This window comes from Gossypium raimondii, chromosome 10, assembly GCF_025698545.1.
Source record: "Gossypium raimondii isolate GPD5lz chromosome 10, ASM2569854v1, whole genome shotgun sequence".
In the NCBI taxonomy this organism is placed as follows: domain Eukaryota; kingdom Viridiplantae; phylum Streptophyta; class Magnoliopsida; order Malvales; family Malvaceae; genus Gossypium; species Gossypium raimondii.
In genome coordinates this window covers 2038403-2057963 of record NC_068574.1, presented here as the reverse complement: position 1 = coordinate 2057963, position 19561 = coordinate 2038403, and the positions used below count along the sequence as shown (strand labels likewise).

General features: G+C 29.9%; 2 protein-coding genes across 2 annotated transcripts; both read right to left on the bottom strand.

The window, feature by feature from the left end:
• Positions 1–3551: 3551 nt before the first annotated feature.
• On the bottom strand, positions 3552–6195 carry LOC105777316 (serine/threonine/tyrosine-protein kinase HT1). The gene is made up of 4 exons (XM_012600521.2): positions 6044–6195; positions 4725–5817; positions 4184–4639; positions 3552–3958 (listed from the first exon to the last, which is right to left on the bottom strand). Exons 2-4 carry the CDS (start codon positions 5448–5450, stop codon positions 3680–3682), a joined length of 1461 nt encoding a protein of 486 aa, XP_012455975.1. The 5' UTR covers positions 5451–5817; positions 6044–6195; the 3' UTR covers positions 3552–3679.
• Positions 6196–13397: 7202 nt separating this feature from the next.
• LOC105777975 (uncharacterized) lies at positions 13398–14583 on the bottom strand. Its single transcript, XM_012601514.2, has 2 exons — positions 14005–14583; positions 13398–13913 (listed from the first exon to the last, which is right to left on the bottom strand). The coding sequence occupies exons 1-2, from the start codon at positions 14525–14527 to the stop codon at positions 13492–13494; spliced, it is 945 nt and encodes a 314-aa protein (XP_012456968.2). The 5' UTR covers positions 14528–14583; the 3' UTR covers positions 13398–13491.
• Positions 14584–19561: the final 4978 nt, after the last annotated feature.

Genomic DNA, 19561 nt, shown 5'->3' with positions numbered 1-19561 from the left:
GAAAACTAAATTTACCAAAAATCATAGCATTAATAAAACATTGTTAGTGTTGATATCTAAAATGGATAGTCCAGAGTCTATGAGTCAGTTTCAGCTAATTCATTCAATGAGAACATGTAAAATAAGAGAGATAGATGACCATCAAGATTGACATTAAGATCAAAGCATATAGCAGAACTTTTTGGGAATTTATTGAGGAATCACTCGATCAAATTAGTATTCCTTTTCAGATTACATAAGTGATTATATAATGATGTTGATGTTGATTATACGATTTCTCTACAATGGAGCCACAACCCTTTGTCTCCCTATTTGTTTGTGCTGGGAATGGAGGAAAAGAGCTGGAAACTGATCACTTCGACTAGAAATGGCCTACATGTTTGTTTAGACTAGAAATGATCTACATAATTCTTAGGAACCGCAATAAAACTATTGATCGTAAGACTAAAATTATTTGATGTTAAATAATCCAAGAACTATTTAATGATGATGTTGCTATTATGCCCAATGTCAGCCATTAATATTTTACTGTTTTTTTTTCTTTTTCCTCGGAGCCATTTCATGACTTTACAAAAGGACACAAAACCCAATCCTTGTGGACGAGAATTAAATGGAAAAGTCAAATAAATTTGATGTTTAAAAAGAATGCATCAATGGAGGACCCCTTCCATTTCAATTTGTCTATATATTTTTACACCAAAATCCAATAAACCCCTTCCTATATTTAACATAAAATGCCTCACAACCACAATGTTTTTTAGTACATCCCACAAACCATATGCCACAACAATTTCTCAAGAAGACACTGCCACTTGAATTCACAAGGGGAAATTGAAGAGAAAAAACCTAAAATTAACTGTAGTAACTACTCCAAATTATTAATTGAGTCTTAGCTCAATTGATATCGATATTATTGTAAGTGTATTAAGTTTTGGGTTCGAGTTATTGAAGGGTTGGGGAGGTGCTATAGGTAATTTTAGACATTGTATTAAAAAAAAACAAAAATTAGGAATCGTGATGCTACACTCATATGAAAGAAAGTGAATAAAAAAATTATTTCAGATTAGTCCTTGTATGTTAAAAATATATTCAAATTATAATACTGTTAAAATTTACTATTAAGTTACTAATAATTTAGACAAAATATATCATATCCAATTGATTTATCCATGACTAGAGGTGTTAATGGGTTGGGTCGAGGCCCGATTCTAAAATATTTTTAAGTCCAAGCCCATTTTTGGGCCAGCCCGACTGCCCAAAAAAACCGTTTTTCTATTTAAAAATAATAGAATATTAAAAATACATTTTTAGTTGCTATTTTATATTTTTATAATTAAATTTTAATTTTAAAATACTTTTATTATTATTTAAATTGAATTCAAGTCTAGTTAAGTCGAAGTGCAAAAGTTATTGTCCAATTCCGACTCAAGTTGAGCTCGATAAACTACCCAACCTTTGGACAGCTCTATCCATGACCTTACCAGACTCGTAAAAAATCCAACCACCCCAAATATATATATATATATATATATATATATATGTTTAAATTACCTTACGACTTAAAAAGAAACCAAGAGAAAAAATTGAGCTAAGAAGAGTTATGGCTTAATATGATATAAAGTGAGCCATGGGAGATCCCACTTAGATTGTGGTAATGTAAATCGTAAGGTAGAGTGCAAGGCTTGAGTTGAGACGGTAAACAATTCTCTTTCATTTTGATCAATCATCAAGTTCTTGTACAGAGCAATGGCAAATGACAAATCCATTAAATTTTCATAGGGGAGAGTTCCAGCCGCACAATAATTCAAATGTACTTAGATTTATTTTCAGATGATTGAGTCTTTTATGGACCGAGTAAAGTTATAAGTAAATCAATTGAGTCGATATATTTTATCTAAATTATCAATAACTTAACAATAAAATTTTAATAAATTGAATAAATTTTTAATATATAAAAAGCTAATTTAGAATAAATTTTAATAGAGGGATTAAAATGAATTTTATACACTAGCATATATAATTGCTTCAGCTAGCTGTAAAAATTGCTTGGTTGAGAATAAATTGGGGTATGGAATCTCCTTTAAATTTGACAGTCATACATGCTTTTACCAGCACCAAAAAAGTGATGAGAGACTAGATGCTTCTTCACTACATCTTTCAACCTCTAGACTCTTCCACAATCGTCTTGTAAAATTGAGCAATGACAGATTTTGATATAGGGGAAGAATGCGCTACAAGTGATGGGGAAGGAGAGTGAAGGAAACCACGCTCTTGAAATGCGATGCTACTATTGAGTAATGACAAAGAAATTATATAGTGGGCAACAACATAATGGTTACAGGGAAGTTATATCCATGTAACACATTTGGCAAGGAGAGTGCAAGTGCACCTATTTGTTCAACGAGGCGAGGAATAAGCACTTGTGCTGTAAATAAAGGTTAGGAAGTGAACTTCTTAACAACGTATGTATCTAAACTTTCGAGTCATGCTCTCAAAGATATTTCTACAATGGAGCAAACCCAAGAATCATACTTTCCGAAATAAGAAACTTTGTTTCCAATGTTAGCTCCGTGGTCTTTTCAATATAAAATGTTAAAAGAAAATGCATGTTAATGTTACCCAATGCAAGTAAAGGTGTTCAAGGCCCAGGCCGGGCTAAATTCGGATTGGGTCAAATTTAAACATGATTTAACACGTTTTATGTTTGCTCAAGCTCAAATCCACTCGTATTTGTAGATGGCTAATCCAAGTCTATTTTAAGCATCCATACTTTTTAATTTTTTTAAAAAAATTTGTATTACTTTTAAGTTAATGTTTAATAATTTTATATATATTTTATTTATTAAAATTTATATCTAGGTATTTTAAATTTTTTAATATTTACATTATAATTTAGTTTTAATGTATTATAAATTATATAATATATATATATAAAAACATCATATACACATAAAACCTAGCCTGGCCTTAGAATGTAAAGTTCGGTATAGATATAATTTTTTATTCAAACTTATTTTTTATCTAATATTTTTCTTCAAACATTTTTAAATTTCAGATAAATCTTGAAACGTAGAGAGATAGTCTCGCCCACGAATATATCCATTTGAAGTTTGGACAAGTGTCTACGTATATTTCTATAATCACACATAATATTTGAGATTAATATTTAACTGGTCAATAATTTAAATAAATATCGTGACAGTGATATTTTGAAATATGATACGGTCCAATTATTAAATACAGGCAAATGGAAACAATTTTTATTTATCAATGAGTCAATCTCACAATTGTATTTTTGTTACATTGGGACATCCCACACCTAATCCCAAAGATATTGTTCTTAAATTCATTTTAGTCCAACATTTCATTTTTTTTAAAAATTCTAATCCAATTATTAACATTTCCGACTGGACGCGTTTTCTGGGAATTGGCCATGACTAAATGCAGAATATGACCAAATACATAAAAGAAGAAAAAAATTCAAAATTAAAATATGGGATTTTAAATTTTAATTTTCCAGCCCAAAAGAAAAGAAGGAAAAATAACGATAATTGCCTACAAATGTATTTTCATTCACTCTCGCATGAATGTAGCATAGGGTACACAATAAAGAAAGCATTGAAAACCAACCTTTTCTTTTCTTTTTCTTTTTTAATTACAATTTGGTCACAATTAAGATTCATGTGAACTTAGGTTTAAGCATAGATGAAGCATTACTTTGAAGGTGCACGGGACCGAGCTTTTGAATCCGATGAAGAAGCCCTTTCTTATGGTCTTGGCAAGTTAGGTTCGGTACCGAATTCAGGGTTCCATCTTGATTAAACGATGACTCGAATTGTTCCAACACTTTTACGATCTGCCAGAACTCTGGCCTTTTTTCTGCATGTAATGACCAACATTGCTCAACTAATGCTCGCATGGCAGGCGGACAGTCTCCCGGGACTACCGGTCTCAAATTCTGAGCAGAAAAATGGGTTCTGATATCAGAATTTGCAGATACCAAATGCAACAAAATCATGCATAAAGCCGTTGCATGTGATCGATAAACAATCATGCCATGTCTTATGCAGAATGAGTACAATCTCTGGGTTGAATGAGCATGATTAGGGCAGGTGTTTAGAATCTAAACATGGAGACTTACGTATCTCGATAGTACGAAGGAGAATGAGGTTTAGAAACATACCTTGTTCACAACTGCAAATGCAGCTTGGATAGGATTCATATCCTCGTACGGGATCGTACCGGCTACCATTTCCCACAAGATTAGTCCAAAGCTGTAAACATCCACTTTCCGTCCATACGGTTTCCTTTTGATCATCTCAGGTGCCATCCATCGATAAGTCCCCGGATCATCTGCTAATAGATCACAATGTGCCTCCTCACAAGCTATACCGAAATCAGCAATTTTCAAGTGGAATTCCTCGTCGATAAGGATGTTTTCAGGCTTAAGATCACGATGAATGACTCCTTGAGAATGAATGTATTCCATTCCACGAGCAACTTCGAGAGCAATAGCAATTATCTTTTGCAAAGGAAGGGACTTGTGATCAAGCTTGTGTAAATATGCCCTTAACGAACCCTCCGATAAATATTCCGTTATAACACAATAAACCGGTGGCTTTCTGCATGCTGCTACAAACTAGTTATCGGATCAAAACATAAAGTGAGAACCAAAACCTTACGATAAAAATTTTAAGCTATGGCATGATAAAAATTTCAATTACCTTTATAATGTTCCTATGGTAGAGCCTGGATAAAAGAGTAACCTCTCTATTGAACTGTTTCTCTAATCGAACAGCCAAATCTCCATTGTCGGCATCGTCCAGTACCCTAATAATCTTAACCGCAACAGCTTCCTCTTTATATATCCCATGATAAAGGCGACTATGAGCACCATGTGCAAATCTAAGCCCGAGAAACAACTGTGAAAGATCAACAGTATGTTCATCAGCTGCATCAGCAGAGTTAACCCTTCCACCAGCATAATCAAAATACTTGGTCCAAGAAGCCTCCTTCCTAAACTTCGACTTATCTGAAACTCTCGGTGACCCTGAGTTCCTAAGAGGACTCGAATTCGACCCTTTCTTTTCGTGCAAATGGGATTCCTTATGGAAAAACCTTCTCATCCTCCGCTTATCAGATTCTTTCCTATGAGGATGTGGAGTCGAGAACCTCCTCCTCTCAGACCTTGCTTCTTTAAACGTATCAGACAAAACTGTTTGCGGGACCGGAGAAACAGATCGTTGCTTGTTCGTGACCGGATTCCGCTGAATCAACGGATCGATGTGATCGGATTTTGGATTAGAAGGTTTAGACCCTAAAGTCCTCTCTTGGTTTGTATCTAATTGTAGGTTGAAAGGTAAAGATACCAATCTAGATGAATCCAACCTATGACAAACTGTATGAGAAAAATTTGTTCTTCTAATCCATGAATTAGCCTCTTCTGCCATTTTTTTTCTCCCTTTATATCTAAAAAAGACGTTACCCCCTTTATCTTCCTCCTTAAAAAAGCTGAAATAATATGATGCTAAACAACATAAAATTAGCTTAAAATTTTGGTTTCATTGAAATCAAGAAACCAATCAAAGCTATAAACAACCATCAAGAAGGAAAATCTGGCTGGCCTTAATCTATTCTCCATCAAAAGAAAAAAAAGATGATTAATCACTTGAAATGAAACCCAACAAACCAAAAAAAAAAAAAAACAAGAAAAACCCTTTCTTCAACCTTTGATTTTCAAAGGACCAAACTTTTCTTTTAATTTTTTTTTATATCACTTTAGGCTTCAAATGTCAAAATACCACCTTCCGTGAATGCCTGGAAAATCCCACACAAGCAACCAAATAAACAAGTCATTCATCAAAAAAAAAAAATAGTATACTACACTTTATGAACACCCATTAACCACAGGGGAAAAAAATATCATTTATGTCAAAATCATTACAAAAAAGAAAAAGAAAAAAAACCCAGATTGAAATATTGAAAAAATTCAAAGTACATTACAATACCCAAAAAAAAAAGCATCAAAAGGCAAGAACTTTACCATGAAGCTAAGGAATGCATGGCTAATCAACGGAAGGTGGCAAAAATAAAATTTTCCTCCTTCTGTTTTCTCTCTTCTTTGTTGCTATAAAAGCAAAGATGAGATCTTTTGTGGGTAAAAACTAAAAAAGAACAAAGTAAAAACTAAAAACAAAAACCAAAAAATAGTAAAAGAAAATTAAAAAATCTAAGAATTTCCCTGTAAAAAACAAGTTTGATATTGTATACGTATCGTATACGGGTATGGCTGAAGGACCGTAGATTCCGTGGACCCAATGTTAAGGATTACAACAATAAATATATATATATAATAATAATAGTGGAGTTCTTGGGCCCACGAAAAAGGATAAAAAGTCAATAAAGGACAGCTTTCGATTTTCTTTTAATAAAAAAACTTTGTGTTAATTTATTTTTATAAAATTAATGCTTTATTTAACATTTAATTTTCTATTTTTTTAAATTTTTTAACCAAATTGATACTTAAATTAACAATTTGTTCAAGTTTATCCTAGACCTGTTCATTAGTTGAGCTACCAGTTCAGGCCAGAAGACCCGTCTGAAATTTGAGAGGGTTTAGATAAAATATTAAGCCTGAAAAATGGGTTTGGATGAAAAATTTAGACTAGTTTAAAATATGACTTGGGATCAAGCTTGAACATTCAAGGCTTGGCCCAGCTCATTTTTTAAGTTTATAATACTTTATAGTATGTTATTTTATATATTATGTAATTTAGAACACATTAAAAAATAAACCTATAGTAAATATATAATACAACTTTAATATAAACATTAAAATAATATTAAGATGATTATATAGAAATTTTAAAAAATAATATATATAATTATTAAATATGAATATAATATAAATATTTTTTAAAAATAAAAATAATATGAATGGGCTTAAAATGAGTTTGAGCTAACCTTTTGCAAATAAGGGCGAATTTAGGCAGAATGTTAAGCTCATATTTCGGGCCAGACCGGACTGACAAACTTGAATAAACATAAAATATGTTAATATCATGTTTAGGCTCGACTCAAACCCGACTCGACCTATAAACACCTCTAGTTTATTCCAAAAAGGGATGTAATATCATTTCTTTCTTGTCGCGTTGTTTCTAGTTAATATTAATTTTTTAAGAGAAATTGAGACAAGATAATAATTTAAATACTAAAATAAATAAAATATATTGAAATATTAAAATGAATATTATTCAAAGATAAAATAGTAAATTAAGCTTACAAAATGAATGAAAATTTGTAAAGTGGAGGGATAGAAGTGTCATTTTCATAGAGAATATTATGGGTATTTTTTGTCTCTTTAATTGAAAGGATGGTACGGTTCGCACGGATTTTTTGTTCTCTTTTTGTGGCCAGTGCCCAACGTTATTATTTTTGTATTTTTGTCTGTATATGGATCGTATTTATACGTATATTTTATATTTTAAAGGTGGGTTTTTATTTTTGTCTCTTTTTGTTTTTAATATTTTTGAAAGTTTTATTCATATTCCTACTTGATAAATCAAAGTAAAATCTAGAAGTTAGTTAAAAGTAGAGTTGCCTATGGGTTTGGATGAGTTTAGGGTCTGGCCTTAAGAAAATTTTGGGCTTGATTGATCGGTTTGGCCCAATAAAAATGTTAAAATATAGACATGGTATGGTGGTATTAATTTTTTTTAATTTTTACTTTTTTATGTAAAAGGATTTAAAATATAATACATCAAATATACTATAAATATTAAAATAATTATTTTCTAACAAATTGAGAATAAATTAAAAAAAAGTCTTTATACTTAATTAACAAAGAAATAAGTGTTATACAATATCCAAACATTAATAACAAAATAGTAGGCACCATAATGAACAATTTCATTACAGATTTTGATTATATCTGCTCTTCTTGACCCAATGTTTAGAACTACCCATAGCCCATTCTCAACCCATAGATAGGAGGATAATACGCTTCAGCGCACTCGAACTCACGTTCTCCTACATTAACAATAATACCCATACTAATCGAACTAAGACTTAATCGACAATTTAATAAAAATTTTGGAATAGAAAGTTACTAACATGATAGCAACACACAATTCAAATTATGGTTGCATTTATTAATTGAAAAATAATTTATTTTTAAAAATTCCAAATAAAAGAATCAAACCCACCCAAGCAAAAATAGCAACTCAACTTTGGTTTAGTCAATTTTTTAGAAATTAAAGGCAACTTATTTTTCTTAATAGGAAGTTTTGCTTTTGCCTAATAAAAATAGATTGTAAAGGATAAGAGTGGGAATAAAGCCTATCTGAAATTTATACCTTTATTATTTATTGACTAAATGAGAAATGCACTATCAATAAAAGAAAAGCAAATTGTATGTGGTGAAAATTTTGGACCAAAATGTAAGCTACCTTTTATCTCTTATATTTTTATTTTATATATATTATATATTTATATTGTTATTTAAATTTATAACATAATGAATTATCGAGGGAATTTAAAATATATATATATATATTAGTCGATTGAGTCTTAGCTCAATCGATATGAGTATTGTTGTCAATGCAGGAAGACGTGAGTTCGAGTGTATTTAAGCGCATTATCCTCCTATTTATGGGTTGGGGAGAGGCTAAATATTATATAAAAAAATAAATATAATCAAAATTTATAATAAAATTATTAAAAATATATATTTTATATTTTGAAAGTTTATTTGGTAGGATTTTATTTGGAGGGTTGTTATTTGTATTGCTACCATAAGTCAAAAGATGATAAACCAAAGTAAAAGCTATAGGGTAGTTAAAAGTTTATACTTATTTATTCAAAAATAATAATTAGACTTATCAATAGCATTATTGTTATTTTAGTAATTTAGAAAATCATAGATTTAAACATGTAATTTCTTCCTTGAATTATAATTAGTTTAAAAATATAAAAATTTATGGACTTGAATATAAACTATAAAGAACATATTAAAATATTAAAAATATGTACAAAATATTATATTTACTTTCGAATTAATAATAATTTTTGAATCACAAGTGTGGTGGTTGCTCGTAGTAATAAAGTACATTTTGCGGTTCGCCATTTACCTTTTCGAAGAACACCCATGACGAGTGCATTAATCAATATATATATAGTGTTTTTGAAAGGGAATGATAAATTTTAAAGAGAAAAGTTTTTAAAGGGTGATTCGATTTTTAGAAAAAAAGTTTTAATTTATTTTATTTGAAAATATTATATTAAAAATGTTTGAAATACTATTATTAAAGTCTTTAATTGAGTTGTTTTAACGAGTCAACTAAGTATTAACTTAGTTAAAAATAATTGAAAAACCATAATTTTTATTCAATAAATTATGTTATTACAAGAACATTATTTTTAATTTTATATAAAATAAAAAAATCAAAACACACCGTAAGATTTGAACTTTAGCAAAACACATTTAACAAAATTTGTTCTATAATGTGTAGATTTTCTGTATAAAAATATATAATCATTTTTTAACAATCTCATTATAAGTTATGATCATATCTTATCTTTTTGGCACAACACCTAAATTTACCCATAGCCTCTCCCTAACTCATAAATAGAAGGATAATGCACTTCAACGCACTCGGACTCGCATCCCTGTATTAGCAACAATGCTCATGCCTAGGGATGTCAATTGGGCACCCATCCCCGTCCCCCGTCCCCACCCACAAGACTAAAACCATCCCCACCCTACCACCCACATGGGTCCCCAAACCCACTTCATATAATACATTTATAAGTATTAGTGAAATAAATATAAAACAAATTTTTTACTAAAAAATATGAAATATCTATCATCTGGACTCCCACCACATATGTGACATTATTCTAATTGTTCCCATTTAAAAAAAAAAAGTCGTCGTAATCTTTTAATTGGTAAATAAAATATAACTTCAACCCAAGTTTAAAAATTTCAAAAAATAAAGTTCTTACATAATATCCAAATACAAACAATGTCTCAAATACATCATAAATGTCTTCAAATGCAACACAGGTGCAAAAATTCCAAAAATCAATCAATACATGTCACTCCCGTTGCTTTTGTATCGCATTCATCTTCCAATTATTCTATCAATTGTGAGCATTGTATCTCTTTAACTTCACCTAAACATGCATATGAGAAACTGTGTTGACTACTCTCATTTTTTTCTAAATTGGGTGAGAAACTGTGGAGTACTCTCATTTTTTTTTTTAAAATAGCAATGAACGTGAATTGAGTACTGTTATCATAATTAAATTTTTATAAATGTTTATTTTTAAAATATACTTATTATATTATGCGGGTGGGTTGGTAGAAGGTCATACCCACGCTTGTCCCACCACCCACGACAGACTAATTTTTGTACCCATCCCCGCCCAATTAGGCGCGAGTGGGGCGGGATCCCACAAAACCCGCCACACTGACATCATTACCCATGCCAATCGAGCTAAGACTCAATCGGTAAATATATAATTTTTTTAAAAATTTAAATTACTAACATATATTTTATGGAAATTAGTCAACCTTTTTTAATATAGTATCAATTAATAAATTATAACTTGATGAAAGTTTTGGAATAGGACAATTACAAACATGATAGCAACACAAATCATGCTTGACAATTCAAACTATGGTTGCATTTAGTAATTAAAAAAAAGTATTTTCATGTTAAAAGATTTTCAAAGAAAAGGATCAAAACCCCCAAGTAATAGCCATTTAACTTGTTTTAGTCAATTTTTTAGAATTTAAGGCAACTTATTTTTCTTATTGGAGGTTTTGCTTTTGCCTTTTATATGTACATATAGGTAGATGTATGTATGTTAACAAATATAAGAGTGGGAATAAAACCTATCTAAAATTGGTACCTTCATAATTTATTGACTAAATTTGAAATACATTATCAATAAAAGAAAAGCAAATTGCATAAAATTGGATTTTTTAAGAGTTTATCAATTTAGAAATACGCAATGGAATTGCGAGATATTGTGATTCAATTATAAACCGTTTATTTATCTATATTGTATATATCATTATAATTTGTGTGATTGAGCTCATTGTCATAAATTGATTGAGATAGGCTCAATGAAAATACAACAAAATCTATAAAATTATAAATTCAAAAATAAAATAAGGTAATTAGAATTTTTTTCAAAAATATTATTATTTTTTAAAATTTTTATATGTACCCAATTAATAGTTGAAAGAAAAAAACTACTTAAAGAATAAGGTAATTAACTTTTCATTCTACCAACTAGTGTTGGGTATGGTGGCAAGGCGCATTCCGCTCTCGAGAAAAAAAACGAAGTTCGAACATTGAAGACGACATTGTTAGGAGAGATGGTCACAAAACTCGAACATGAATTATTAAACTTTAGTTAACGTCTTATAAACTCTTTTTAAAAAATAAATATTTAAATAAAAATTTAATGTATGAAATATTATTTTTCACCCTTATATGAGGGCAAGACAAATTCTAATGATATTTATTTGATTTTCTAAAATTATTATTTTTCTTATGCAAATTAAGATTTGGTAAGGAAAGAAAAGACTCATGAGGCTCCAAGTCCAAAATATGGACCCAAACAAGATGGGCCCAGTTATGTGAAACATTTGAAAATTTGGGTCTAAAAGTTATCTAAAAATGCCCAACCCAATCTTCCCAACAATTATCTTGGGCTATAAAAATACCAAGCCCATTAACTCAGTTATTTCATTGGTTTGCCTTCAAAAACCTTTGGAGTAGTTGGGTCTTTTAATTTCTTCATTAATCCTTTGAGAAGGGAAAAAATTATGTCAAATTAAAATTTATGTATCACATTGTATATTTTATTAAAGTTTTTTAAATGTGATTTTGATATTTACGTATTTTTTAGAGTATTATATTCACATGAAATTAATTAAGAATTATGACTTCAATAATAAACATATGTAAAGATAATTATATTACCGTAACTACTTTTTATTTATTATTATGCATAATCCAAGACAATATATTATATAGAATAGTGGTATTAGAGCTATGCATGAAACTACGGAATAGAATAATATAGTTATAATATAATCGAGTTTCAAAATCAAGAAATAATTTAGTCTTACACATTTGTATCTTTTATCAACTCGGCCCTTATTCTTTTATTTTAGTTAAATTTGACCTCAACTTTTTAAAAATAGTCGAATCTCACCATCAACCTTTATAAAAAAGTTGAATTATTTTTTTAATGAAAATACTAACTAAAACGTTAAAATTTTAAACATAACAGCTTGTATGGCAACCCACATATACTTCATGCTTATTCTTTTTAATTTTATGAACTTCATGTCTACATGAAGTACACGTTGACTGACACTTAGATTGTCACGCTAATGTCGTTAAAAAATTAATGTTTTAATTAGCATTTCCGTTAAAAAAAATTCATGTAACGCTTTATGAAAGACTAATGGCCAAATTTAGCTAAAAAAGAGCAATAACTAAATTGACAAAATGTGTAAATGTTGAGGGTCAAATTTAGCATTATACCTACTTAAAAAGTGACAATAAATTAAAAAGAAAAATCTAAGTTTAGACATGTAAAACCCTTGCACTATCTACATATTGCAACCTCTAACATCATTCATGTTTGGCCGCCTATGACCTCAAAAGCGACAAGCCAACAAATTTGCATTGCAATTGGCTTTTTGCTCATAAATATCACCAATTTGGCACCCCTATCTTTAACAACTGTTTGTAATTTCCCCACAAGCTTTAATGAATTAATAATTAATCCTACCTGACACTTGCAAACTGTATGCAACTTTATATATATATATATATATACTTCCATATTCCAAAAAAGCCCGGAGTCGAGATAGATCGAATTCTTAAATATAAGACAAAATTCTTCCAATTAATACTATTTTTTTCATCTCGGTATTTGATTTACTACCTCTCAATCCAATAAGCATTTGTCTCGAAATGGGCTTCATAACCTAGTAGCAACACGACAGCTCAAAACCATAGAAATTGCCCAGGTTTCAGCAATGGTGACTTTGGTCTCATCTGCTTGTATGATCATCCATTGCCACTTTGAATCTTGATTTAAAACGAAGACCAAGTCAATAAAACCTTAGTTTAATGGGATTAGCTCGGAACCTAATCCATTTATTGTAATATAAAAACATTATTATTTTTATAAGATTAATCAATTGTAAAAGAATCCAAAATCCAGATGTGTTTTGTGTATTACTTTGCTTGCAAAAGCCAGAACATGTTCTGTCATCAAATCTGTAACTTAAATCTCTGAACATCAAACATCCAAAAAAAAAAAGAACAAAAATTCTGCCAAAAACCCTCATTTCATAACCCAAAAAAAAAAAAAAATATATATATATATATATATCTCATATACCGTTATTTATCCATAAACAAAACTGCAGATTTAAGTAAGCATATACTATCATCTTCTTCATACAACCTCAAGTGCTGTACAATGCACATTGGACAACTTCCCCAACAAATCTACTGTTAACATTGATGCCCTCGGCTTCGTCAACCGGTCACCGGAACGTCCAACCGGCAACGATTGTGTCGATGTATTCCTTTCGCATGATTTAAGCCACTTGGCCTGCATGTATCTTTGTTTCCTCCATGGCCCCATATGCATTTTCTTTTCCTTCATGCATTTCTTGGCAGCCGAACACAAGATTTTGATCACATTGTTTAATCTTTCTACTTTACCTACGAAAACTTCTGGTAATCTTTGTACTAGCCGATTGTAATCTTCACTAGCTCTTGCGATCTCAAATTCAGCTCTGAAATTCAACTCTATTATTACCCTTACTTCCCCTTTCCTTGTATTTTCTATCACATCCAAGAAACTATGTTCCCCTGCGAGAAAATAAATAAATCCCATTAAAAACAAAACAAAAACCCACCATGACAAAGAAATTCATCTTTTAATTCATATATAGATATGTACCTGATGGGATATCTGGGGAGCTACGCCATTTAGACCGGCAAACGGCACTGTTGAAACCGGCATTTTGGAGACGGCTAGAAACTTCTCTCATGAGACAACTCTTACAATTTTCCGAAGTTGAGGATTTTCCACAAACACATACAGTTCTTCCTTTTTGAATATCATTCAAAGCTTCTTTTGTGGCGGTCCTGATTCTCAATTCCATGGAGCTAGTCCTACACAACGTTTGCTGTAAAACCTGGTGTTGGCTTTCCCAAAAACTCTTACTATTTTCATCGTTGCCCCCATCGTTCTCTTTCTCATCGTCATCATCATCAACACCATCGCCGACAATTCCATCGTTATTATTACCCCTAAATTTATCGCCGTTGCAGTTTCCCAGGACCCCCTGGTCGCTATCTTCAAGAAATTCCAACTCTATATCCGGCGTAACCGGATCGGGTTGCTCCGGGAACTTGAATTCCGGGCATCCGTACGCTAAATTCCGGTGATTCCATGGAATTCTTGTCGCAACGCGAGCCATCTTTTTTTTTTTTTTTAAATTTGGGGTAGTAGCTAAGCGAGGCAAGTTTGTTTTGTGCATTATTATTGTTATTACAGGATTTGGTTTTATAGTAAGGTTTTAGGACAGGAAGTGGGACCCGGTTCGAACCAACGTGGACTAACGGGCCGCCGAGCACATGATGAGAGAGAGGATCGAGTCCGACGTGGCATTAAATAATTGAATAATCTGCACAGTCGAGTATTTTTAGACCAGACAGCGAGGATCCACGTCAACCGGCTGCAATAATTTTGCTCATCTGATCTATTCTAGATATGCTCTCGAATATTCACGTCCCGCAAGTTTTTTCCTACAAAAAAAAGAAGAGAGTTTCGTATGATTTGTAATTTCATCCCTCTACTTTTTAAAAAACTGATAACTTAATCCTCTATTTTAATTTGCGGTAGGGGTGAATTCAGAAAACTTTTTAGTACGGATCGAAATCGAATTATAAGTTTTTAAGCGATCAAAATATAATTTTATCGTTTATTAATTTTTGATTTCATCATTTTCGAAGCAACTAAATAAATTTATTTTCATTTTTAGGAGGTCAAAGCGTAATCTTATCACATATTAACTTAAATTTTCATTATTGATAAAGAGGCTGAATTGCATGATTTTCATTTTTGAGGACCAAAGTCACTGTCTGCCTCTTTAAATTACCCCTTAATTTGCGATAATTTGATCTTTATTCCTCAATTACGAAAGTTGAAAAATTAGTTCAATCCAGAAATATTGTTAAACCACTAACCTAAGAATAAACAATAGAGTGAAATCAAAAGGTCAACAATTTATATGTAATAAATTAGCAAAAAACAGTTGTTCTATTTTTTAAAAGTATGGTAAATTAAAAAAAGAGATTAATTTGTTCATTTTATAAAATTGAGGGACAATTTTAAAAATTAGACCAATTTTTTTAAATGGTAAAATTTTATCTCAATTGACTGATTCCGCGTATTCGGTGTTTAACTATCGTTGAGTCAACCTCTTAATCTACAATGGATTGAAATTATTTAATTATCAACGTGTAAATCATTTTTTTGGTAAAAATAATTTTCAGTTTTAAAATGATTTTTATAATTTTATTCTTAATCATTTAAATTAGAATAACTAATATTGAATTAAAATTATGCAAGCCTAAAATAATATAATCATGAAATTTGAAATAGTCAAAAACGGCTAGTGCTTTTCAAAAAAAGTCAAATTTAACTTTACATTATGATGTTTGGACTAATTAATGATATTATAAAAGTACAGCATAAGGACCCATAATAAATTTAACCAAAATAACAAGTCAGACACCACAAGTACACCAAATTATTTTCTATAATTCGTGACTTAGCCCTCATAATTTTTTTTACTTTTAAATATAAATAATTAATAATTTTAAGGCATAATGACAAATTAAGTTCTTAACGTTAATATTTAATTAATTTGACTCTTATTTTTTAGATTAATTTTATCATTAACTTTTTTAAAAGAGTCGAATTTAACTATTAATATTTTACAAATTATTAGTCAACGCGATATGTATGATAAATAGTGTCATGTCAACATGAAATACACGTGGACTGTCATGCGAGTTACCGAATCAATATTGCTAAAAGAAATTAATATTTTAATAATTTAACTCTTTTTAAAATATTAATAGGATGACATTAAAATATAAATATGTCAACAACTCCATTTCCCTTTCCCTCCAACAGGAAAAAAATTATGGACTAGATCGTAAATTTAAGAATAATAGAGAGATGAATTCAGAATTTCACAAAAAAAAAAAACATGACCCAGATTGCCACAGCTAATTACTCAGAATATTATATTTGATCCCTATCCAGATCCGAAATAGTGGGGGCCACAAACAAGCTGGAAGATGAAAGAGTGATGTGATCTGATTGAGTGTTTGATTAAGATCACACGTGGCAAAATCAAGGGCGTTAGATGTTAAGGTTTATCCGAAAACAGAGTGGCCCCCTTTTTCTCAAATTTTCTGTTTGCTTTCCAAAAAGCAATTATTATTTTTGGTATTGTTTCAATCATTATTATTTTTTAAGATTTAAATTTTTTTTTAAAAAAAGAGAAATTATCGTATAGCAAAAACGCGGCGTCTTGCCAATAGTTTGGCTTTGTTTTATTTATTCATTGGGCATCTAAGACAAGATTGTTTTGTCCTTTTCGATTGCTTTGCAATAATTGGGAAGGCTACTATTTTAACATTGTTTCACTTTTAATTATTTAATTACATTTAAAAGAGTTAATATGTAATTAAAGTGTTTATTTTTTTAATTATTTAATAATAATAAATAATAATTATGTATAGTCACTTTATGTCGACATTGTGTGGAATTATTTCATATTTTAAGCCAATAATTCAAATCTGCTATTGTTGTTGTGGAAAAAGGAATCTGAACTGTGGCCTAAAGAGCAATGGTTCACGTGGGTCAATCATCTTAATTTTTTCCTTTTAGTCGCCTGTTAAAATCTCGATTTAGTTTTTATACTTTAAATCGTAGTATTCAATTTGAGTTTAACATTTGTATCTTTTGAAGAGTCACGTGTTATCTACGTATTGATTTTAGATTTCTTAAAATTTAGTCAATGTTTTGTCGTTGTGAGTTTAACAACTAGGGCTGTTATCTAGTTGAGTTGAGCTTGACTCAAAATCCGGAGCTCAATGCTCGGCTCAAACTCGATCAAACATCTATTTTTAACTTCAAACTCGGCTCAAGATATAACCGAGTTACTCGAGCTCAATTAAGTTTATTTACTATATTTTATACATGAGCTCGAGCTCAACTCAATCATTAAACTTAGGGATAAAAATATATTAAAGACAACAATATAATATAAAATATGAAAAATTATGGATACTAATTTTGCCCAACAATTAATTACCTATTATTTTTTATTTAGAAAAAATGTCAGTGCACCTGCCACCTATTGCTGAGGAAACAAAATTATTCTTTTTGGTAACACTAGGGAAACAAAACTTAGTGCTACTATATATATGGATAGATAAATATCCATTTAAAAATAAAGAAAATCAAAATATTAAACTTATCTAGATTGAATATTAATTTAATCCACAATTTTATTATTGCAAGTACTCTTAAATATGTAATTTTTTAATTGAATGAAATTAATGGTTTATGTATAAAATTACAAAATAGTCATTGAACTATTCGAAAGTTGTTATTTAAATCATCAGACTATTAAGTTTTTTTTTTAAATCCGGTTAGCGAGCTTCAAGCAACAATTCGACGATCAGTGCCCATCAACAGGTAGAGGAATATACCTTCGATCCAAGTCGATCTAACGGTCTGTGTTGTAAAATAGAGAAGAAAACTGTTTGAATTTTGGTTTGTAGATTTATGACGTTAAAAAATGTTTCATAAAAAAACTGAACTGTAGAAAAGAAGGGAAATGAGAGCTTTCGAGTGATGCAAACGGTGCTAACAACAAGGGCCATACAACAATAATTTTAACAATCGAGTAATTTGAATAAAAACTTTCGAGTAGCTCAGTGACCATTGTGTAAAGTAACCAAAACATAAACTTATTAAAAATTTGTTGAGATGAATATAATTTACCTTTTTAAAAATATAAAAATTTGACCATTAAAAAAAATATTAGTAGTCCACGTAACCTTTTAATAATATAAAAGATTTATTTAGTTTTAACATCAACAACAACTTGATTATGGTAGCGTCCTTCAATCTAATCCAGTTCTTAATTATTTGATTTAATTAACCTCAACTTCATTATTTTGCAATATTTTATGATTAATTTAGACACTTAAAACGTAAGATCTTCCCCAGCACATCAAAATGGAAGTTGAAAATTTCTTTTCATTCTTTTTTTTTTGGATAAGCACGTTTTATTAGATTTAATTAACTTGATTTGAGTTAATCAATCTTATCTTGTTTTTTTTTTTTCTGGTCGAGTTTATCATTAAATGAATTAATTATATAATAAGACAGGAGATGAGAGAATGTGTCAATTTGATCAAATAGTTTAGAGGTTATTCAGTCTATTAAAGAAATGTTTTCAATGCCTTCTTATTGAGCACTTGTCACACGTATTCAACACGGTTTTGTGAGAATGGTGCAATAGAAATTTTTATATATTTCTAGGAAAGAGAACATAAAAACAAATTATATTGCGAAGTTAGCTTTCGATTAAAATGAGGGTATATATAATTGTTTGCAAGGAATTCACTATTTTTTAAGTAGTTTAACGTGATAATGATGATCATCATTTTTTTTTTGGTAGTTGGCGTGATAATCATGATCATGATCATGATCAAAGATCATTAGCCACCATCCACAGAAATCGAATGAGACGCCTGTTTGGACCACACCAGCACCGTTTGGACTTGTTGATGGAGAAACTCCTTTGTTTTTATTTATTTATTAAATTATCATTTATGATTTCACGAAGAATTAATGTTTATGAATGGAAAAACAAGCATAGAAGTTATTTTAATTCTAAAAAAAATTATAAATTAAAATAAATTTCGATTAAATTTACGAATAATAAAATTTACATAAAAGTATTCGATTTTAAAATTTATGACTAACTACCATTCAAGTCAAAATCTATCAACTTCTCTACACTAATAGTGTCTCCAGATAAGATATATATATATATATATATATATATATATATATTGATGTGTTTACGGTAAAAGTGATATGGAGTCAGATTGCATTTAAATATATATATCTAAAATTACTACATTTAAAAAGTGAAATAATATTTTTAGAATTTTTTTAAATATTAATATCATTGTTAGTTCTTATCATATCTATTTTTTTATACAATATCTAGAACTATCCATAACTCATCTCCAACTCTTAAACCGGAAGATAATGTGCTTTAACGCACTCAAACTTATGTTTTCTTATACTGGTAATAATACCGATGTCATAATATTTCATAATGATTGGTAAAATCTTATCGTAATAAAAGAATAATACGTTTTAGTGTGCTCGAATCCACCTCCTCTCCTATTTT